This window comes from Rasamsonia byssochlamydoides (genome assembly GCF_041956645.1).
Source record: "Rasamsonia byssochlamydoides strain NRRL 3658 unplaced genomic scaffold VTN77scaffold_47, whole genome shotgun sequence".
Lineage (NCBI taxonomy): Eukaryota > Fungi > Ascomycota > Eurotiomycetes > Eurotiales > Trichocomaceae > Rasamsonia > Rasamsonia byssochlamydoides.
In genome coordinates, this window is record NW_027192430.1 from 96191 (window position 1) to 118202 (window position 22012).

The 22012-nt window shown below is 50.0% G+C and overlaps 8 protein-coding genes across 8 annotated transcripts; 3 read left to right on the forward strand and 5 right to left on the reverse strand.

Annotated features, from left to right (window-relative positions):
* Positions 1-617: 617 nt before the first annotated feature.
* Positions 618-2696, reverse strand: VTN77DRAFT_6180 (uncharacterized protein; the record flags this gene model as incomplete). The annotated part of the gene is made up of 1 exon (XM_069422430.1): positions 618-2696. One exon carries the CDS (start codon positions 2694-2696, stop codon positions 618-620), a length of 2079 nt encoding a protein of 692 aa, XP_069276295.1.
* Positions 2697-3426: 730 nt separating this feature from the next.
* VTN77DRAFT_6181 (uncharacterized protein) lies at positions 3427-4602 on the reverse strand (the record flags this gene model as incomplete). Its single annotated transcript, XM_069422431.1, has 1 exon — positions 3427-4602. The coding sequence occupies one exon, from the start codon at positions 4600-4602 to the stop codon at positions 3427-3429; it is 1176 nt and encodes a 391-aa protein (XP_069276296.1).
* A 2012-nt stretch (positions 4603-6614) lies between these two features.
* On the reverse strand, positions 6615-10713 carry VTN77DRAFT_6182 (uncharacterized protein; the record flags this gene model as incomplete). The annotated part of the gene is made up of 2 exons (XM_069422432.1): positions 6615-7767; positions 7826-10713. The coding sequence occupies 2 exons, from the start codon at positions 10711-10713 to the stop codon at positions 6615-6617; spliced, it is 4041 nt and encodes a 1346-aa protein (XP_069276297.1).
* Positions 10714-11533: 820 nt separating this feature from the next.
* Positions 11534-12532, reverse strand: VTN77DRAFT_6183 (uncharacterized protein; the record flags this gene model as incomplete). Its single annotated transcript, XM_069422433.1, has 3 exons — positions 11534-12125; positions 12185-12304; positions 12369-12532. The coding sequence occupies 3 exons, from the start codon at positions 12530-12532 to the stop codon at positions 11534-11536; spliced, it is 876 nt and encodes a 291-aa protein (XP_069276298.1).
* A 282-nt stretch (positions 12533-12814) lies between these two features.
* Positions 12815-13848, forward strand: VTN77DRAFT_6184 (uncharacterized protein; the record flags this gene model as incomplete). Its single annotated transcript, XM_069422434.1, has 7 exons — positions 12815-12824; positions 12873-12895; positions 12954-13030; positions 13093-13377; positions 13428-13512; positions 13567-13773; positions 13831-13848. 7 exons carry the CDS (start codon positions 12815-12817, stop codon positions 13846-13848), a joined length of 705 nt encoding a protein of 234 aa, XP_069276299.1.
* Positions 13849-14680: 832 nt separating this feature from the next.
* On the forward strand, positions 14681-15378 carry VTN77DRAFT_6185 (uncharacterized protein; the record flags this gene model as incomplete). The annotated part of the gene is made up of 4 exons (XM_069422435.1): positions 14681-14714; positions 14780-14844; positions 14960-15028; positions 15157-15378. The coding sequence occupies 4 exons, from the start codon at positions 14681-14683 to the stop codon at positions 15376-15378; spliced, it is 390 nt and encodes a 129-aa protein (XP_069276300.1).
* A 690-nt stretch (positions 15379-16068) lies between these two features.
* VTN77DRAFT_6186 (uncharacterized protein) lies at positions 16069-17007 on the forward strand (the record flags this gene model as incomplete). Its single annotated transcript, XM_069422436.1, has 1 exon — positions 16069-17007. One exon carries the CDS (start codon positions 16069-16071, stop codon positions 17005-17007), a length of 939 nt encoding a protein of 312 aa, XP_069276301.1.
* A 1003-nt stretch (positions 17008-18010) lies between these two features.
* Positions 18011-20869, reverse strand: VTN77DRAFT_6187 (uncharacterized protein; the record flags this gene model as incomplete). Its single annotated transcript, XM_069422437.1, has 5 exons — positions 18011-18172; positions 18230-18616; positions 18670-19449; positions 19498-19546; positions 19599-20869. 5 exons carry the CDS (start codon positions 20867-20869, stop codon positions 18011-18013), a joined length of 2649 nt encoding a protein of 882 aa, XP_069276302.1.
* Between the last annotated feature and the right edge of the window lie 1143 nt (positions 20870-22012).

A 22012-nucleotide genomic window follows, 5' to 3' on the forward strand; every position in this document is an offset into this window, starting at 1 on the left:
TTACATATAGCTAACTATATACAACTATCTATATCAATGGGCGTGTGATATATGTACCGAAAATCTATTTTCCTTGACTCGATAGTGATTTGATATTGACGGTCGATTAATTGGCTGGTTAGTTGTGTTGGTCATGAACGAGAAGTGAAACTTAATTAATTGAATTGCACGATCGAGTATCTATCTTCTCTCTTTGATGATATCATGCGATATCATACGATACGGGACACGACCTACATATAACTAGCTGGTCTGATTTGTTGTGCTTATCTGTTAGACTCTTTTCTTCGTCTTAAATTCGTTCGAGTCGGAATAGAAATAGGAAAGGAACTAGAGCTCTAGGATGTATTTCCATCATCATCAGACAAGCACAGTCAGGATAGATGGCAACGGCGATAGCGTGTGGATATGGTCCGAGGGGGGAAGGAAGAATGTCGCCCTGTGTGTGTGCCCTTGTCTGTAAGCTACAGACAGAAATGTTGGCTAGAGGATTGTCATCGGACGTGCGTTTTTATTTCATCTAACAGGTCCACATATATATATACACAAGGCGATATGTAAGATATACATACTGCGTCGTAAGTGAAGCGGCCTTCCTTTGAGGTGATACTGATATATCACCTCGAACACCTCTCCGTTGCAGGCCGCCATCCCACCCCCAACCCTTCCATGACCAGTCTCTCGCGTTCCTCCCACGTCGTGCCATCTCGTTCCAGGTCAATGACCTTCCCGCCCGATGTGCGTTCGCGCACCCCACTCGAGTCGAACTTCCAGCCGTGCGCCTTCTTTGCGTACCGGCGCAGGTCGCGCTCAAAGGTCGTGTCGCCGGACCAGCCCAGGACGGCGCAGCCGACGGTCCGCCAGGGTGAGATGATAATATCGACGCGCCGGTGGGGGTTCGGGTTGCGCTTTCGTCGTCGCTCTTGTCGCTTCTCCGGGTCTTCTTCTTTGTCTTCTTCTGCTGCTGCATCATCCTGCTCGTCTTCAAAATGTGGATCCTGCCACACGACAAGAGCTTTGTCCAGACTGTCAAAGTGCGGATGACCACTTCCCTCGCCCCGGAATGGAAGCGTTTGCTGCTCCCGGTTCGATGTTGCCATGATCAGAGCAAGGGTATGCGTCACCCACCCCTCCGACTCGAGACTGCTGACGATGTCTACGACGAGATTCTTCGTTACTCGCTCGTCCCGATGGCTCAGGACGAGATCGATGTCCCCACAGATTTCCTTCCCACGCCGATACCCACCCACCATGATGCACTCCATGCCTCGCCCGTCGTAGTCGCATCCAGGACGAACCAGATTCGCGTGTCGATGGATGATCTTGGCAATCTCAGCAACCTCTGACCGAGGGATCCCCGCTAGAAACTCGTCGTAGTACTTGAGGCCGATTTGCTGCACCCGGGAGAGGCTGTTCCAGCCGTGCTCGATCACGTCGTCGAGATCGCGCCACTCTCGTTGATAGTAGAATTCGCGTGCCGTTTTGACGCCAACGCCCCAGATGTTGGAGAACTGGTGCAGAACCTTTAGAACAGGGTCCGTGTCGAGCGCTTCTGCCGCCGCCAGCGTGCCGTTGGGGCTGTTCTTGAATTCCAGGAAAAGATTCGCGATCTTCGTGTCACACCCGGGGAGAGATAGCACCTCGGCGGGACTCTGGAGTTCGTACGGATACGCTGCTATAGAAGCAATGGAGGTGCTGTAAGCGCGGACCCCGATCTCATCCAACGTGAGCTCCCGGACCTTTCTGATCTTCACTAGCTGATTGATAAACTTTTCATTCGGCGGATGCAACGGCGCAGAACGCATGCAGGCGTACATGACATGGTTTTTCACCCAATCGGGCGCTGGAGGAAGGGGAATGGTCTGCTCGTGTTCTGAGGTTGTCTGACGGTACAGTGTCGGTGGATGGTAGTGCTGGCCTTGTTTTTCGTCCGGGTGTTTCGTCCGACGGGCACTGAAGCGTGAGGACAAGGCTGCTGGAGGTGGCTGGGACGCTGCATCTTCCATTGCCCTCTCTATGATATTTTGGGAATCTGATGCCGGCCTGGGATGAGTAGGTTTGGGCAATGGCTTCTTGTCAGGTCGATCAATCACTCGAGCATCGTAGACGACGTACGGGTCAAGAGGTAGCAGCTTTCCCTCCTTGAGACATTGAGTGAGCCATTCCAGCTTGATGACTTTGATGTGCTTCTCCGCTACCATCCCGTCAGAGTCAGTTTCAGTTTCCACTGGCGACAGGCTGTCTGTCATGCCGTCTGTATCCGGCGATCGCGATGGTCTTCTCTGCCTCCTTGCTCCTGCTTCGTCGCCTTCTGACTCCGTGCTGAGATCGATGACGGATGAACTCGAGACATCTGCAGTCTTACTGGCCCGCCTCCGTTTCGAAGGCGGTCCTGTTGCTGTCTCTGTCGACGCATCCGCCGTCCAGACACCCCTCGACCTCAATTCCAACGCTGCGCGCTTGCGCTGACCAATTGTGCCCAGAACAATCTTGGCCTCGGAGACATCGTACGTCAGAGGCGCCCCTCGCTTCGCGAGCGAGTCTTCCACCTCATGAAGCTCGTCTAGACTGAGATGGGTTGGGAGGACGAAGATTGGCGGACAGCCTTTGAAGAGAGACTCTGACGCAGCCGCAGCGGTAGGATCCTCTGTGGGGGGTGATTTAGATTGTCTGTATGAAGTAGCAGTAGTAGACATGGGGACGATGTATATACATCAGTTGCAGTCATTCATTCGGACATTGAAGGAAGGAGTATCGTATCCATGACATGAAATATCCACATGTTAAAATCGTCATAATCTATATTAAGCATTTGCGTAGCTATATAAAGGTACGTCTCGAAACTATATCGATTCCGCATGACGGACTAGGTGATCAGACGACGGTACCGTGTTGACAGATGTCTATCGCCATGCCATCATGATCTGATTTCCATCACCAATCTTCGTGAACAATTATCACAACCTGTCGGGCTGGTTGATAAGGGTTCCAACGCGCGATAATTGATAAGGCCGCTGCATGGCCAGGATGTCGGGATTCTGTTTCCAGAGAAAAGGCAAAAAAGAGTATAGTATTGGATCTGGAGATGGTCCCGCCGCCCCGCAACTGCAACAGCGACGTCATCGCTCTCGATCTCGGGCCGACGTTATCCCGTCTTTCTATAGATGTACAGAGTACTCCGTACACATAGCTATTATTCATTTTACATTTGAATGTCCTCAGCCTGCGAAGTTTATTATTTACTTGATATAAAATTTTCCCCTATTTTATTTATGATTGCCGGAACTATGTTTCAGGAGAAGAACGTTAATGCTCCACAATCTATCAATCATGCGACCAAATATATATATCCTAAATAGGTAGTTGTAAGGAGTAAGGTGACTGAAGGAGACAAAGTCGAAGACAATTGGATTATTTTCTTAACGGCTAATTTCCAGACAGCGCCTTGAGCTGCTCCTCAATCTTCGGCCATGTCTCAGTCCGCATCGTCCACGCCGACCAAAAATTGCCCGCTGCATCCTTGCCGAACACAGCTCCGCAGTAACGAGTTGGCATGCCGTTCCTGTGTACCGCAGAATTGATGTAGGACGCTCGACCCAGTTTGTTAGTCCGCTGAGAGAGCGGCACCCCCGGAGCAATCACTGCTGAGGAGAAGTCGATCTCGAAGAATCGGCCCTTGCTCCAGTTCGAGCATGTGATTAGCAGCAAGCCCGGGTCGCCAAATAGAGCTAAATTGCCGGTTTTTGCAACAGCCGCTTTCTGGAGCGCGGCGAGCGCTTGGACCTGTTCCTTCGTCCGCTGTTGCTCCAGAGCGGCACGCAGCCGGGAGGCGACGAAGCTTACGGGCTTCTCGAGGATCTGACGCGCAGAAAGAAAAGTCACTGCCGTGAAGACTGCGTTGGAAACGAAGGCGCTGTTTGGCGGAACGTGGTCTTCGGCCAGCGTGGGCCGGATATCGAAGACGTTCATCAGCACGATCATCCTGTCTGCTGCGGGTTTGAGTGCGGAGAGCATGATTCGCGACCACCATGAGAACAGGACATCGCCCTCACTGACGAAGGGTGTGCTTTCCCCGCTGCTCTCTGCAGCAAGCTCTTTCAGAGCGCTGTCCCTCATCTGCTGTAGAAACTGTCCCGGAATAAAGACGACTCGCTCTTCGTCCCGGTACCAGACCAGCTCGAAGATAAAGCGGAGCACAAAGATCAGCATTCGCAGGCCTTTGAGCACCTTGTTGGAGAGCACGTATTGTTTTGGCGACGTTCCCTCGCCCAACGACGCCAGTGGATCCTTGTCGAAGCCGAGGAATGGCGGAACCTGATCTTCCTGTCCACGGAGAACAGCAGTCCAGGCCTGGAAGAGGCGGGCGAGGCCCATGGCATCCATTAGGGTATGCAAGAACGTAACCGTCAGCAACGTGGCATCATTGAACGAGACAACATGGATGGGCAACTGAGGGAGATCGGAATATAACCAGTCCTCCAACTTCCTGGGTGCGTCTGCGCTGCGGACGAGAGGACTAAACTCGGCCGGAGAACCGAACAGCGTCGGACGATCAGTCGTCTTCGGCAGGCGTGAAGCCAGCGAATGATCGTCGATGTTCATGTCGTATTTCACGCTGGTGTAGATGAAACCCGGCCGCTTGTCCTCATACTTTTCCGGAACATGGTATTCCAGCTTTCCCGCCTCCTGATCAAGATCTACTCAGCAGGAAGATACTCCGTACAGATAGATTGGTAGGCAGCTCACATTCAAACGAATGCGCGCACCGAGTTTCCTCCAGTCGCCAATTTCCAGCAGTCGTGCAAGCGCCGCACGAAGCTTCTCGGCGTCTAGTACATCATCAAACCGAAAGGTGCAATCTAGACAGTAGGCTCGCATCGTGGGTTTGTCGTCCCAATAGTGCACTGGAATGACTACGTCCGTTGGCACCCTCGCGGGCTGTGCTGGCTTGGGCTTTGAAAAGGGCAGTCCCATGCCTTGAGTCCTTGGACTGTTTTCGAGATAAGATAGATATTATAGACTAACTGAACGGGAAAGAAAAAAGCGCCAATACTTTTCTCTATAGGCAACGGTGCAACGCTGAATTAACAGATATATATAAGTAATCATCTGGCAAACTATGGCAAAACCAGGGAATTAATGACAGTACAGGATATATAATGAAAAAGTCCCGATTCTTCCTTTATATTTCTGGCAAACAAAGGAAAGACACATGGAATCTTGGTCACATGTGGCGCCGTGTCCGAGCCCGTGTCCGAGCTAGGTCCGCCATTGTCGATCCCTCGGGGACTGCGAGATCCGACTGCTACGGAGATCCCAAGCGAATCGAATAGTAATAACCCACAGAGACAATGCTCCGGAGTACTCCGTAGATTACTATTCGATTTAGCCTATTGAACTCTCGTTCAAGACTTACTGAAATGGGGTAGAATGGAAGTCCATTCTCCAAGGCTGAAAGAAACCTGCACCCAGACACAGCCTACCCAGATAGACACATATAGTGATGATTATTATATACTCCATACTCGTATTAAATCTTCTTTCCTCTAAAGAAGGAATAATAATATCTCGAGAAAAACAAGTCGATCTACGCGCGCGCTACTTGGAACCACCTACTCCGTAGTGAGGTTACAGGTAGCATTACTCCGTATCCTCCGTATTATCGGGCGCTAATTCCATGCGCCAGGCTAGCCAGGCCCACGGTAGATCAAAGAGATCAAGGAAATCCTATTATCCTACATACATACCTAGGTAGGTCGATAAAAACTAATCCCAGTGGCAGTTAATCTGTCACAGAGCTTACGATTCCGAATTTCCAGCCGCAAAAACACCTAATTACCTCTATCTAACAAACGACAGGGATCTACAGTACATACTCCGTATATAGATAGCATTGTTGACTCCTGACTGACTGACTTGCTGCGTAAGAGCTAAGTTCCCACCTATGCACATACCTGCCTTGCTACTTAACCTTAGGTACCTACCTACCTAACTCAATGGACGGTACGGAGTACTCCGTACTTATCACTCGCGAGGCCCAAGAATAAAGATACTACGTTCACATTCCACTGGAAATAATAATGGAATGCCTTTCTCCGAAAAGTGCCCACTGCCCACATGCCCCACTGGGAGGAGTCGGGGGAGGGTTCACGGAGCAATATCTGGAAGTGGTTGTTGGTGATCTTGGTGACCTACGGAGTAGTTCCAATACATTAACTGTACTATACCCAATCAGGCAAAAGGAAAACCAACAAAGCTGCTCAACTCAACGAATCGGAAGAATGCGAGTTTTTTTTTTTAACTTGGTTGCTCCATGACCAATGAGGTGGTGTTGTTTGTTCTTGATCTACAATATCCGTTTTTGGACATCGAGTGGCCGCAAGGTTATTACGTACTGGTAGAATGATGTTGCATTCTCAATCATTATTAAAACAAAATCATCATGAAGAAAACACACACGCACAAGGCTGCCAGCAAAAAGGACATGAGATGTTCTCAAATAAATATAAATCTCCCAGCGCCGTCAACCGTGCCAGACAAGACAGCAAAACAAAGCACTACGAAGCTGCAACAGGACCAGAAGAAAAGAAAGGAAATAAAACACGTACAGCCCGTCAAGTCGGCCTTCGCAAACTCGCCATCTCACCATATCTTCCCCTGCTCCTAGTCGTGTCATAAGCGTTAACAATCCTCATCTGTCCGCCCTCATCGGCTTGACTGAAGGCATAGCCGCGCTGTTTGCGCATCCGCTGCACCTGGCGGACCTTCCGGATCGCCTTCTGGAACTGCTCCATTCTCGGCCGGTAGTCTTGGACATTGTACTTCTGGATCTCCTGCACGTGATGGTATGACTGAGGAATGTACATGCGTTTCGCATATTTCCACGCAAAGTCACGGAGAAGGCAGAGCGCGGGCAGGATAGTGGCCATCAAGTAGAACTGCGGGAGCGTGAATACAACAGGGATGATGCCATAGTATTCCGTTGAGAACCCAAGAGCCGGCGCCGCGTAACCGTACGTAGGGAGGAAGATCAGCCAGATCAGAAGCGATCCTGGAATAGCGATGATGTGATATTTGGTCCAAATATTCGTGACGAGCGACGCCTTCCCCAGCACGGTGACAAGAACCGCAGTGTACAGACATGTGCCCCATACCCAATGACCGGCTGTCATGCCATTCTGCATGGGGAGATCATCGTAGAAAATAAGCTCCGAAAGGACGTAAGCTACAAGCGAATGGAAGAAGCCGTTGGCGATCCATGACCAGAAGCTGTGCATCTTGAAGAAAACGCCCTTCTGGCCGAGTTGGTACAGTTGAGGATACCGATCCAACAACCGGGCCGAGATAAACTGATCGACGATACCCATGACAAACGGAGGAAGCACGGTGAACATGACGTTATAGAACGACAGAGTCCACGATTCGTAGATGACTTCCCCGGAGAAGGCATTTTGAAAGGCGTACCAGAACTGCGTCATGTTGAGAGCGATGTTCTTATAGAAAGAATACAAGATCACCCGGCTGATCCGCGAATACGCCCAGGAGCCATGGACAAGAAGCAGTTTTCGAAGGTAGCGGAACTGGGCAATCGACACGTCGGCAGCCCGCGCAGCCTGAAGACCCTCAACACCACTGATACCGACACCCACATGAGCTGCCTGAATCATGGACACATCATTGGCGCCGTCGCCGATAGCAAGAAGCAGAGACTTCAAATGACGCTTGACAAGCTTGACAACAAGAGCTTTCTGAAGTGGAGAAACACGGCTGCAGCCAGTCAGGATTGAACTCCAAAGGGTATTCAGATAAAAAAAAAAAGGCTTACCAGCACACGACGGCTTTGCACATAACCGCCAAATCCAGGAAGGTCTTTTCCAAGTCTCTCTCAAGCGCATAAGTCAAGGACTTCCCATCAATGATGAGCGCCATAGGCTCTGCTTCCCCGCCGGCAGCGACCTGACTCTGAATCGCTTGCAACTTCTTCGACAAATTCTCTCTGGTAGCAGCGGCGGATTCTTCGTTCACGATAAGCAACGTCATATCTTCCGAGATGAGTTTGCATGACATGCCAATGTTGATGGCAGTTTCTTGTCGGTCACCAGTCAAGACCCAGATCTTGATACCGGCCATCTGTAGAGTGTGGATAGTGTCAGGGACTCCATCCTGCAATCTGTCTTCGATGGCAGTAGCTCCAAGAAGGTAGAAATCTTTCTCGATAAGCTCAGACGCCTTATCGAGTTCCTCTTGACGATTTCCACTGACAGTTGTGGCGGCCTTCTCGTGGATCTGGAGCCACTGCTGGAATTCATCCTCCGGGATTTCCCTCATTGCCAGACAAAGAGTCCGCAGACCTTCAGAAGCGTATTCCTCGAGGTGCTGCAAGGTAGCCTCCACGATTGGATTGTCCGGATGGAGTCGCTCCAGGATCACCGTGTCTGCACCCTTGCAATAGATTCTGATCTTTCCATCAGGGCATCGGAAGATAGTTGACATCCTTTTCCTCGTGGAGTTAAATTCGCACACGGCCAGCAATTCGTATTCGTATTCCTGCCCATCCACAGTGATAATGACTGACCGAGGCTTCCGATTTGTGAATCGATAACCCAGCGTAACAGCCCCTTCTACCAGAGCGCCTTCATCGGGAGATGCGGCTTGATATTTGATTTCTCCAGGTTTCTCCTCTCTCCTCTCAGGAATGACAGTATGACAGGTTGCAAGCAACGTGAGGAAATGATGAATAGCAGCCTTGGTAGGATGGGATTTCAAGTTCTCCCGGAGCTTCTTGAAGTCGTGGATACCAGTCTCCACCCCGTTTTCGATCGTCGCCCTCCGATCTTCGGGAACCTCGCCCGCATATTGAATCCCGCCGATGGAGCACTGCTTAAATTCCATCTGGTTGCAGGTCAAAGTACCCGTCTTGTCAGAGAAAATGTATTCGATCTGACCCAGCTCTTCCACAAGAGAAGACGTCCGGCAAGTCGCAGGAGTGTCGGTCTTATCATAGTACATATCAAGATCGGAATTGATAAGAAAAGCCTGGAAGTACTTGACGATCTCTATGGTCACGAAAAGGGAGATCGGGACGAGGTTAGAGTAGAGCACCCAGTAGGTGAAGATATCCATAACAAACTGTTTCACAGGTTGATATGAACCGTAGTCGAGGTATGACAATTTGCTGGATGCGGTCTCTCGAATGATCAAGTCACCGACAGAGCTAATCACGCTAAGGGCTACAAGAATGCCAACAAGCATCAGAATCTGCAAGTTGACGGTGTGTTCCACAGCGGTTCGCTTGATCGGAGTGGCGGTGGCATTTCTCATCAACTTTGTCTCATGGCCAGTAAAGACAACCACGCCATGAATCCACGGTGTGTTGCGTAGTGTAGCTCCTCGAAGGAGAAGTTGCTCCGGTGACAGAGGCAGTTCCTTCTCACCTCCTCCGGCATGCATGGTCAACGTGGCTTCATATGTGTAGAGGCTGCTATTGGGCTGCTCGGAACGTAACCGCCCAGTCAACCTGCTCAGGTCGCTAGGGTTGACAAGGTGGGCGGTTTCTGGGATTGCCTGCTTGACTTTGAGGTTCGTCTCTCCATCTAAATTGGCTGTCTCAATGTAACAGAGACCCTCGGGCTCAGAACTCGCAAGCAAAACCAAGTCCGCCGGAAATGGCTCTTCTGATTCCACCCGCACAATGTCTCCCACTGCGACATCCAGCCATCTCGTCTCCTGAAATGTGGATCCTCTCAGAACCCTGGCTTTGGAATAATTAAGGGATTTGTCTGAGCTCCTCCGTTTGAAATCTTCGATCAGTTCCTTGACGGCTGAGACTATCAGCACAATCATCAACGGCACAATGGTAGTATATCGGTTTGTAGGGGTCACATTGGGGATTTGCTGGAGACAGGCGGTAAACAGGAAAAACAGGTTGGCGTATTTCGAGAACTGCTCGAAGAGGAATTTGGGTATAAAGGTAACAATGTTATACTTGGCCGTCGAGATATGATTGTCCACGTATTTATGTGCGGCATTCGCAGGTGCATTGTTGAGCATGATGATCCGGGGCCCCAGAGTCGAAGGATCCACCTTCCTTTTCCCAAAGCCGAATTTGAAATCCCCAGCACTGAACCTTTTCCCTCTGCGGGGACTGGCATCGTCCCCCTCAGGACCATCGATCCGTCGAGCACCCTGTTCTGTCAGCGGCAGATCCATCTCCGAGTACTGAGAGCCCATGCCAAGCATGCTCTTCGCCCTCGCCAGAATGCTATTCCGCTCATTTGCTCCCCTAATCCGACCCGTGGATACATTGTCCTCATCGATCTCTGCATTGTAGTACCCTTGCATGTCTTCGTAGTCATCCAGGTCGGAATATCGTTGGTAATTCTCCAACCCCGACGTCTGCGAGTACGTTCGGGCGGCTGACCCTGCAATATATGGATTATTTCCCGCATGGTCCGGCTGGACTCCTGCTTCTGCTGGACCTGCATGCGCAGTTCCCGTCGGTGGGCGTTGAGCTCCAACAAAGTTATCGTAAGAAACGGACGGTCTTCCCTGAGGTTGGTTTGAATCGTCGATATTATATCGCTGTAACAAATGGTCGTCGTTCACGGGGGGCCGCTGCCCGCTGTTGTAGACTGGTGCGCCCTCCTCCAACTGTAGCAAGTCACCATCGCGGCCAGCGGATGGATGACTTCCAGGAGGCCTACCGCTGGCCATGGTGTTTCGGGCGGGCAAACACCCTCACTTGTTGAGATTCGCAGTCAGATGGATGCCCCTGAAGCATTGAATGTAAACGAGAGAGCGGGAAAGGGACCACTTAAAGATCCGCCGCATAAATAAACGCGCGCTGAGAGACGACGCAGGAATAATAATGACTGCACTGTTTTGCCGACGGTCGTCAGTTCGGACACTCTGGAGGAGTCTCCGACGAGGGCCAATCAGGCACCGCGTGGCCAGCAGACGGAGCCTAAGCCACCGTCTGACGCCGCCAAGGCATTCGTCAGACACAGAGCGTGCTCCGCCACGAAGAGATTGGGCGCTGAACGAAGGCAAATTACTCGTTATTTTTGGTTGCTAATTTATATTAGAGTCCTTATTAATCTGAGACCTTGGCTTTGATAAGGTTAGCTATGCTCAACCAGAGCACGAGGCTGTAGTACAGCAGTACTCCATACTCCGTACAACTACCACATGATCTCTAGTCACACACATAGAGTTGAGTGCTTCTACTAGGTACACAGGACTTTTCATAGCTTTTGTAAGGTGATAATAGATGGAAAAACCTAGTTCCGTCAATCGAGACAGTGCAACCCGAAATGGAATGTAATTGGAGCACTTGAAACCTCCCGACCTGATGTGAGACTTCCTCAAACAAGGGGCCCGCGGCGCCAACAAAAAAAAAAGCGAGACAGATCAGCACCAAGAATATGCGCTTTCTTTTCTCCGCGCTTTTTTTTATTTGGAATACTAATCCTTAGCCCACCTTATCCACATGAGCGCAGGATGAAATGCATACTTATGAGGTACTCCGTACTTATCATCGGTCATTTTCAGCGCTGGCCTCTGCGCCACGGTTTTGTTTGCGCTTGGCCAGATCGGCTTCCAAGGCCTTGCCGATAATGCCATTGATCTCCTGCACCTTCCGCAAAGCGAGTGACGTCTTGTTGACAACATCTATCGCACTGAGAGGGCAACCTGAAGACTTGTAGAGAGTACAAGTCTCTCCAGAATTGTTCAGAGCAATCACCATGTCTCCCTCGGAAGCCTGTTCCTCTTTGAGGGTGGCGTCCAGAATAATTACTTTTCCTTCATGGAAGGCATGGAAAGTGATAGCCAACGGCTTGTGAGTGATATTTAGCGGCACGGGAACCCGCTCGTCGAGTCCAAATACCGTGACTTGCCCGTCTTTGACCTCAGCATCGGGACGACGGAAATGCTGCAGACCTGCCATGATGCCAATACAGGCACAATCGATGAGGTTGCCATCATAGTCGGTTACATGGACATCGGCACGGATACCCCAGCAGCTTTTCCCTTTCAGGATGCACAGCGATTCCGTGTCCAGCGCGTTGGAGTGACGAATAATCCGATCAAGCATCCGAGAAACGTAAGTTTCGAAGTCAGTTTGACTGCAGAGAGACAGTTAGTTCGCTTAATTAGCACGGCCAATACAAAAGTAATCGCATACCGTGCATTTTCCCAAGCAGGCGAGCCCATGGCAGTAAGCTCAAGGGCAATCGTAAAAATACCATCCGAAGGACGGTCATCGCGGGGCTTGGTAACTTCTGCAGAAATTCGGACAACAAGACTGCAAGATAGCACAATTAGCAATAAGAAAATGTCAACCCAAAGCTATCTTTAGAATGACTCACCTAGTCCGACCCAACTGTACCTTCACATGTCCATACTCCTCCCCGAAGGAGATGGCCAGAGGACGGAGCTCATCGACGCCTCGACCGTCGAGACGTACATTCTGGTGCAGAGCCTCAAGAATAAAGTCGCGCTCTGCAACGGTGAGCGGCACTTCCCTGGACATCGTGCGACCAATTGCTCACACTGAGGGGGAAGAAGCCCCAGCAGGAAGAAGACTTGTTTTGCTCGCAACTTTCAGCATCATTGTGCTCCGCCGGACAAAAGTTGTTGCGGAAGCTCAACTGGAAGAGTTTTTGTATCGTGGCCAATCATTCAAAGGCGGTGAAGGGAGGTTGCTGACTCAGCGTCGTAGTGGCTGCTGCTTTCAAACGATCCTCGAGTAGCTGTATGTCAACAGAATCTATCTTAACCGAACCCTTCACTTCTTCTCTAGATTGCCTTCAAAATGACTACAGGTGAGTTCTTCACTAGCAATTTTTGAGTGCTCTGCTGACATCTTGCAGCACACAGACCTACGTTTGACCCGGTATGTTGCCATCGATGTCACCTTCATAATAAGGACGAGAGACTGATTGAGATTGTAGGCTCAAGGCAAGGAGGCTCCGCGTGGGCCAGCTTATCACCAGCGCCTCCTTCCTGCGTATATGCACTTGAAAGTCAGGTACGTAATATTGCCAAAAGAGGGAGAAACTGAGTGCAGGACATTTGTCTGACACGCCCCAGGCAACCTGGCCAAGGCGGCGAAGAGGAAACCCGGAAGCGAGATTTACGAGCGGAGTTGCTTGCCGCCGAAGCTGCGCACTTCGCGAAGACTAAGGGCGTCAAGGAGGAGGCAACAGCTGCTGAGAAGGTTCCAGCACCTAAACGTCAGCTGGAGGCTCCTACTCCAGATGGTGGTGGGCCCGACGAGGAGGATCTGGAAGCCAAACGACGGCGAATATTGGAAGAAACACGAGATATAGATGCAGATTCTATAGCATCCGACAGTGACAGCAGCGAGGAAGATAGGTGGGTTCCCAGTGGCGATTCGAAGGTTCGGACTAAGCTGACGAATTCAGCGAGGACGAAGAGGATGAGGCTGCCGAGCTCATGCGAGAATTGGAAAAAATAAAGAAGGAACGACAAGCGCAAAAGGAGAAAGAGGTTAGTTATTCAATTACCCTTGAATTCCGCAAGGAGTCTACTGACGAAGCATAGGAACGTGAACGAGCTGCCAAAGAACAGGAACAACGAGAGTACGAAATTGCCAGGGGTAACCCATTGCTCAACCCTCAGGATTTCAATATCAAACGCCGGTGGGATGATGATGTGGTCTTTAAGAATCAGGCCCGTGGTACAGAAGAGAAGAAGAGCAAGGAGTTTGTCAATGACCTGCTGCGGTCAGACTTTCACAAAAAATTCATGGTACGGTAGATGTTGTTCTCTATTGTTTCTATACCTGCGGCTAACTTTGTTGTCTAGGCGAAATACGTACGATGATGTGCCTACCGCATCCTACGTGAAGTTGGCGTGCCGTTGTTAGGTCGCGGCTACGGTCCACAACAGCTGCAACATTTTTCCCCAGAAATACAGTCGAGTCTTGGACAGAGGATCTGAGACTAGTCCCTCGGGATCACTACGGTGGATTTTGTTCTGGGAGCATGGATACCCTTAATATCCTGCGATTTTGGGAGTAACTGGAGTAGTCCCAAATGACCGGGAATATCATCAATTCTTCATGATCCTGGATGTTGCTATCAAAGAGATACCAAAATGTCAGTTCAGGGTGGTATCGCGATCGCAGGATCATGTCAGGATTCAATTCGGGCACTTCAAAGGAGAGCGGCGGGAATTTCTTATTAGACATTTGCTAGCAAGCACCGTTGCGAGAATCATTCCTTGTTGGCGGCAAGAGCAATCGAACATGTTCTAATAATGATATTAATTTACCAATGAAGATGGATAGAAGCCTTGACTGCATATGATTGAATGTGAAATTATATCTATTCTATATATGAACATGCATATATTTTGTGTTGGTTAGCCACGATATGAGTCCACCTAGGAGACATATGTTGGAACTAGATCAAGCCCTCACTTTACCCAACTTTGACCTGGGAAATTCATGGTCAAACCTAAGCTGGCAAGAGTGAAGGTTTCATCGAACCCTCACTTTACCCGACCAAAGATTGCTTACTTGCTACCGCCTTTCAGACCGCCTCTGCCATCGCCTCCAATTCTGCCAGTAAAACATCTGAATGAATGGCTGCAAGTCGCTTCTTTCTTTCGCCTACATAGCCCCAAAGCGACTTCATTTCAATTCAATTCAAATATGGATGCCCAGCTCACGAGTAAGGCGTTACATAGTAAGCAAGCAATCAGATTCCCTGACTCGGTTTATTATCGTTTCGTCTAACGTCCTTGCCTACAGATCGCATCAATACCAATATCACGCAGCTGTTGCAGCGGTTCGAGAATATCCTTGCGCCTGCGAGGGTGAGTTCAGACATTGATTGTAGATTTATATCCATGATCCGATCTTTTTTCGTGCAACAAAATACATACTGTCGTTCTGTTTAAACAGGGGATTGACTAACTTTCTCCTGGACAGACCGATAATCCAGACAATGCCTACACAGCTGTCGGAGTCTACAATCTTAACGTGGAAGCCACTGCGCTGGTGAGTTGTCTTATCTGTCTCTAAGCAGTTCTTCAAATTATAATCAATCAATTATTACCTAAACAAAGAACCCACCACCAGTATCGTCATCTTAACGCTCCAACTAACTTTCCGGGAAATAAACCCAGACCCGCGCCGCAGAAGACATCCTCTCCTTAACCCGCTCCATGAAAGAAGCCTGGCTGTTCGAGAAACTGAACACCGTCGGCGAGGACGAGCATGACGTGAAGCGTAACAGGGAGTTGGAGGAGAATGTGAAATATGTGGGCGAGGCACTGGAAGAGGGATTGGCGGCGCAGTCTGAAGAAGCGAAAAATACGAAGACGAATGGAAGTGGTGGAACGAGCTGATTCTGCTTGCTTGCTTACTTACCTTCGCTCTCTTTTCTCGACTCGGCTCGACTATGTCCATCCAGACTGGATTTGACTGGACAGCTGATTCTTTGAGGGACCGACTTTGACGATCATGGTCTTTGGTGGTTTGTGTTTTGCATTCTCTGGAGATGGCGGTGTTCTAGGCGTCTAGGCGTTTGTATATACAGAGGGACCTCAAGTGGGGGGTAATTCCGCATTGGCAGAAACCTTTATCGCAGATACTATCTACTTCTTTTCCTCATCTACCTAAGAAATGCAAATAAATACTCAAGCAATCTAATTCATCTTTTGCTATGATGCATGTTTATGGGAAAAGAACGATTTCGAGTATTGCGGTCTTGATAATTCCATTCTGTACCGTTGTTAATACCTCCAATGGCTGTGCGGAGTTTAGCTTCAGGTACCGGGCTCACTCAAACCCGCCCGCTTTTTTATCTTATCAATTTAGCTCTGCTTATATAGCTCCTCCTCCTCCTCTTCCGATAATTATTTTTCAACGCGTCAGTAACTAGAAAGGGCTCGTTCTCTTCTCTCTTCTCTCCCTCTCCTCTGTTAATAATAATTAATATTTCTTCATCACCACGAAGACAAGACCTATTCGAAAGAAAGGAAGGGAGGGAAAAAAAATTCAACGAAGATATCCTCCTCTTCACATCCACGTCCACCATGCCACCACCACCACCACCACCACCAACTCATCGACCCCTCACTCTCATTGTCGCGACCACGCCGGTCCTACGCAGTAGCACCAGCACAAGCACCAGCATCTGCTCTCCCACCACTACCAGCACTACTTCCAATAATGATAATACCACCCTTCTCGGCATCGGCCTCAACGGCACCCTCCCCTGGCCGCGCATCAAATCCGACATGAGCTTCTTCGCGCGCGTGACGACACGTCCGCCACGAGACGCTCCTGCTGGTTCGACGGCAACGAACGCAATTATCATGGGCCGCAAGACGTACGACTCCCTACCGAAACACCTCCGCCCACTGGCGAAACGGATCAATGTCGTGATTACGCGCGACAAGTCGGGGACGGTGCGGAGTCAGATCTTGAAGGAGTTGGAGGGGCAGAAGCAGAGGGAGAGGGAGAAACTGAAAAAGCAGCAGCAGGAGGAAACTAGCTCTGTAGGAACAATAAAAGATGGCAGTAGTGGTGAAGACAGTAAGCCAGTCACAGGTGCGCTCGTCGCCACAAGCCTAGAAGACGCTCTCGACTCGCTCGAATCGCTCGAGTCGCTGCTCCGCAGGCAGCAACAGCAGAAGTCTCTTGGGAACATATTCGTTATCGGCGGCGGGGAGATCTATGCTGCGGCACTACGCTTACCGCCCGACAGTCCATATGGGAGAGGCCTGCGGATCGTCATGACGAAGGTCAAGAAGAAGAGCAGCAGCGGCAGCAGTACGGAGGCAGAGGTGGTAGAGGGTTTTCAATGCGACGCCTTCTTCCCTCTGACAGCTGACGATCTCCAAAACGGCAGCCGCTGGCGCGAGGTCTCGGCCGAAGAAGTATCGGACTGGGTTGGCGAGCCTGTTTCTCCAGAGTGGAAGGATGAGGGGGACGTGGCGATTAAGATTGTGGGGTATGAGAGGTTCTCTTGAAATACCTAATATAATACCCAAATACTTGAATATGGGCTGCTGGCTGGCTGGCTGTGCTATGTCAGGTCTAAAGCTACTTCCTTCGACGAGAGAAAAAAGGGAATGATATATATATCCATCTAGATAGAAGGGTCATTATCCATCGAACCTAACTAATCCAAAACATGGAGTACAATAGTACAGTACCATTGAGACCTCTTGCTTAGCTTGCTAGCTACCCAAGCTATGTTCTTCAGAGATAGCTAGCGTAATAAGACCATCGGGATGAGGTCTCTCAAAGCCTTGTATTTATATAGCAGCGTCGGGTAATCGTCGACGATGACAGATACAGTGATGCTACGCAGCTTCTAAACTGCGCCCGAATATACGTATCGAAATGACTCATGTATATGTGCTTATATTGTGTATGTATGTACAGTAGTACTCACTCAGTACAGTACAATCCAGTCCAGTCCAGGCAATATCAATGTCAATGTCGTCACGAATGGCATCACGCCACACCACCGCTGAAAGACTCGACTCCATCTAAGCAAGCAAGCAAGCACAAGTAAGTAATGTTCATGTTCAGACTCACTCACTTGGCTTGGCTTGGGTTGCTTCACACATCATTCATCCATCAATGTCCGTCTGTTTGTCGAGTCGAGGCTTGGTTTCGTATGTACATGATACATCTAAACCAAAATGCAACGCAACACAAACGATATGCTAATGTAAAACTAAAAAGCAAGAAAACCCCTCCAGGTATCGTCAGGAAAAAGAGACGGAAAAAAAAAAGAGAGAGAGAGACAAAAACATATATATAACCAAGAATATGCATAGGGGAGAAGAAAGATTCGAAGATGTTCATGATATATGCACATTCAAAAAATCGGCCGCCCTATGCTGAAGGTAGATGGATGAGGACCTCCAAGAATGGAGGGGATGGAGGGACAATGTTGACAATAAAATGTTCCAGATGCGAAAGGTGCGAGAGCGAGAAAATAAACCTTATGGCAGATAGAGTTCAATGTTCCTCATTCTCCTTCATGAACTTCACAAACAGTTTTTTGTGCACGAGGCCGACGAACTTGCCATCGCGAAGGACACAGATGTATCGCAGGCCCAGCTTCATGAAACACTGATACACCAGGTCAATGGGCGAGTGGATATCGAGAGCAACAGGGGCCTAGACATTCGTTAGTTCAGATAACCCGAAAAAAATTTTTTTTAAAATCAGACTCACCGGATCGATGTACGGCGAAAAGTCTCGCAAAGGTCTCCTGTCGTCATTCCCCTCGCGTACATCGGTCAAGGATGGGTTGACAGACATAATACAGAGCTCCTTGTCCTCATCTTCCAGCTTATCCAAAGCGAACTCCAATTCAGGGGCAGGAATCAACCCCACCAGGATATGGTCTCGGACAATCGGTAGACCGCTGTCGAGCTCGCCAGCCATAAGCAGGTAGTCCAGCTTCTCGCGCAGTTCTCTGGCGGGTACGAGTGGCGAGCTGGAAATATCGATGATACGATGTTTTCGGACCGGTGGGACGAGATCACCCAGTTCCGCATCACGGATGGGGTGAGTCTTGTTATCGAGGAATGGGTACGAATTCATGTCGATGAGCAGATCCTAGCCGAAGTTAGATATCTCGTCTTCTCACTAGCACGGGCGAGACAACATACGTAGATGCTTTGAGGCTCAATGGCATCGGCGGTCCATTTCGCAACAAGTACAGCGATGGAGAAGGGAAGAACGTGGTTCAGACTTCCTGTCAACTCGAACAAGATGACGGCCAGCGTCACAGACAACCGGGTCACACCACACATCGTGGCCCCTGCCGCAATCATCGCATACACCCCAGGAGTAACGCATGATTCCATGCCAGAGGTGGCTGGGCAGCTGGCAAACAAGAAGAAGTCGGGATAATTCACCACAAAATACTGAGTGATGTGTCCCACTATCCGTCCCATCAGGCCACCAACCACCATCGACGGGACATAGATGCCCGCTGGTACCTTTATGCCAAACGTAATGATTGTCAATATGCTCTTGATGACAAAAGCAGCTAGCAGGTACCGGACAACTTCCATTATCCCATCCTTGTCGGGACACAACCCCGTTTCTGATTCGCTGGTCTCATCACAGGGAGTGGCGAGTTCCGAAAGGAGCTCAGAGACAGCCAGTTTCGTGTACCGATTCCAATAGCTGACTAGCCCTGTAACCAGAGCCACGAGCACAACCTCTAGCATAGGCCACCGTTTAATAATCGGTATCCGTCGGAAGGATCGCGCCCATAGACCTGCGGCCTTGATGAACAAGGCACCCGCCACACCGCCGAGAACGCCCAGGAGGATAAAGACTATCATCTCAAATATCTCCCAGTCTGTCAGATAACGGACCTCGAAAAGAACAATCTTTCCTGTTCCATATGGGTTGAGAAATTTCAATGACAATGCGGCAGCCTAGTGACGTCAGCAGGGTACTGAGAAAAAATAGATAAGACAACCTACAATGCAACAAAAGAAGGTCCTGAAAAGCGTCTTGGGAGGAAAATAATAGCTAATGACCGTCAGTACGGGTAAGAGGACCAACAGATGGCTTGTAAACATACCTGACTTCTTCTAACCCAAAGAGAACACCGCCAATAGGGGCTCCAAAAGCAACAGCCACGCCGCTGGATGCGCTTGCACTCAAAACCTCACGTCTTTTGCCGTCATTATTGTGATACTTGGCAAAAATTCGACAGCATATGTTTCCGACGCAAGAGCCAATATGAACATAGGGGCCCTCTTTCCCCAAGCTCAGCCCCGACGAAATAGCCAAGATCAAAGCAAGAGTCTTGAACACCAGCGTCTTCACCCCCAAGTAGCCATGCAAGACAAAGCCGCTCAGGATGACTTTGACCTCCGCCACTCCACTGCCAGCGGCGGAATAGTAAACCATGGCAGGGCGACTTCGTAGCGTAGAGAAAAACCCGCTCGGGCTCGAATTTCCAGCACCCAATTCAGCACCCAGGTTCTCATCCAACGTGGACAACGAGATGGTAGAGGGAACGACCGTCTTGGTGAAAAGCGTCAGTGCACATGCTGCCGCAGCGAGCGCAACTGCCCAAATAACATAGAATGCAAAGTCCAGCCACTCATAGTCGGCACTGTTTGGCCGCAGAATCTGCGACCACGACCGCCACGCAGCGCATGTTATCTCACTGTCACAACAAGACCTTTTGCTAGCGAACCAAGTCGTCGTGCAAAATCCATCTTTGAGGTCATATATCGTGTTCTCCGTGACGTCCACGAAATAGGCAATGGATGCGGTAATGCATCCAATGACTGCAACCAAAATCCAGCCTTGAACACTATCGAACATGGCCAGCAACCGTCCTCGAAGGTCCTTTCTACTTCTCAGTTCTCTGAGACGGATCCCGTCCGCTATACTGTCGTGGACCCAGTCGATGGAGGTGAACTGGTCGTACCATAGCCGCTCATCAAGAAATGAGGACGCCGTCATGCCATCCTTCGCAGCTGCGGCGTCCTCATCCAGCCCGGAAGGATGATGATTGATGCCATCTTGGCCAAACCGGGTATTCTGCGAGTTCATCCGGCTATGGTGTCTGGACCGACGAAGGGCACCACTGGTCGAGTTGTACCTGAAGAAGGTATCCGGACGAGGCATGAAAGAGGTGCCGGAATATGACCGTCGGACCTGATCTCGAGGGCCATTTCCTAGCAGACTCGTCCTTTCATCTGCTTGGGGATGGCTTCGTCGATCCGTCGGCGAGGCAGGGACCGTTACAGGCGCTGGTATTCGATCATACTGGAAGTCATCGTCGTCGTCATCGCCCTGCGATGTAGAAGGGAGATAAGAGGGAATGGAACGAGGCATCTTCGAATTCCTTCACGGGGGAAGGGTTGCCTGTGAAATGAAAATCACTGGTATGGTTCTCAGCTTTATTTCTCTCTGTCTTCGTAGTCACACCGTGCAGAGCCCCGGACAGTAGAGGGCGGGGTGGTCAGACGACTGAAATGAACCGCTGACCTCGCGGACTCTGAGATCTCAAAGAAATCAATTCTTACCAACCACAACAGCCTCCAAGACCTAGAGAAGAAGGTAGAAGTAGAAATGGAAGGTATGGATAAACAAGTCTATTGCTCCACGCACACGAGAAGCCCCGAATGGCTCGCGCGCCCCAAGGAGGAGGCAGAACCCGGAGCGGGAATGAATGTCCGTCAACACAGAATAACGATATTCGGAGGCTGGATGTCGCTGATATGCGGATCATCTGACGGCCATGACAGAAGGCGTCCCGCAGGGGTTCCTCCCTGGGTAACTTAACTAACTTAGGGACCTTGGGGGAGCCACTGTGGTTGGCTCTCAGCATGCACGGGGCGCCCTTTGGCCCCGAAGCCCGCTGGAGCCTCCGGGCGGTGAGGAGGGCGGCCAACCGGTTAATTGCACAGTTCCCTGCTGAGATGCCATCGATCATTCTCGAATGCAGAAATCAGAGACATTAGACACATGATCATTTTATTGTCTCTGGATAATGTCTCGTCCCAGAGGATGAGATATCATGTCAACTGTGATGGAATCTCTACTCCCTCAGGACTGCCGGACTGCGAAGAGTTGGAAACATCGGCTAGAGGTCCCCACCACGGTTCCGGTCGATAATGAAGAATCCACTCGCGACTCCACGGACAGCGCGAGATAGGCCAATGTCTTCTCCTACCACGGCTACCAATTGACTCGGCAGTTTAGCTCGCCCCATGGTCATAGAGAACATTGCCTTGCGTAGCGCTGCATTTTGATTCTTGGATTTTGGAGAAAGAGACAGCGAGTTGATTAATGCAACAATGCAAGTTGATATTACCTTTCGCTACACGGCGAGCCAGCAGAAGAAACCAAGACGAACCTTGATTACTTCATTGTTTCGCTAGCAGATTCAGCAACCTGGGTGGCACAAGATGATAGTGGATATTGACACGCTTTCGAGACCCCAGAAAGTTCCATCTCTTGAAAATATGTATGTCT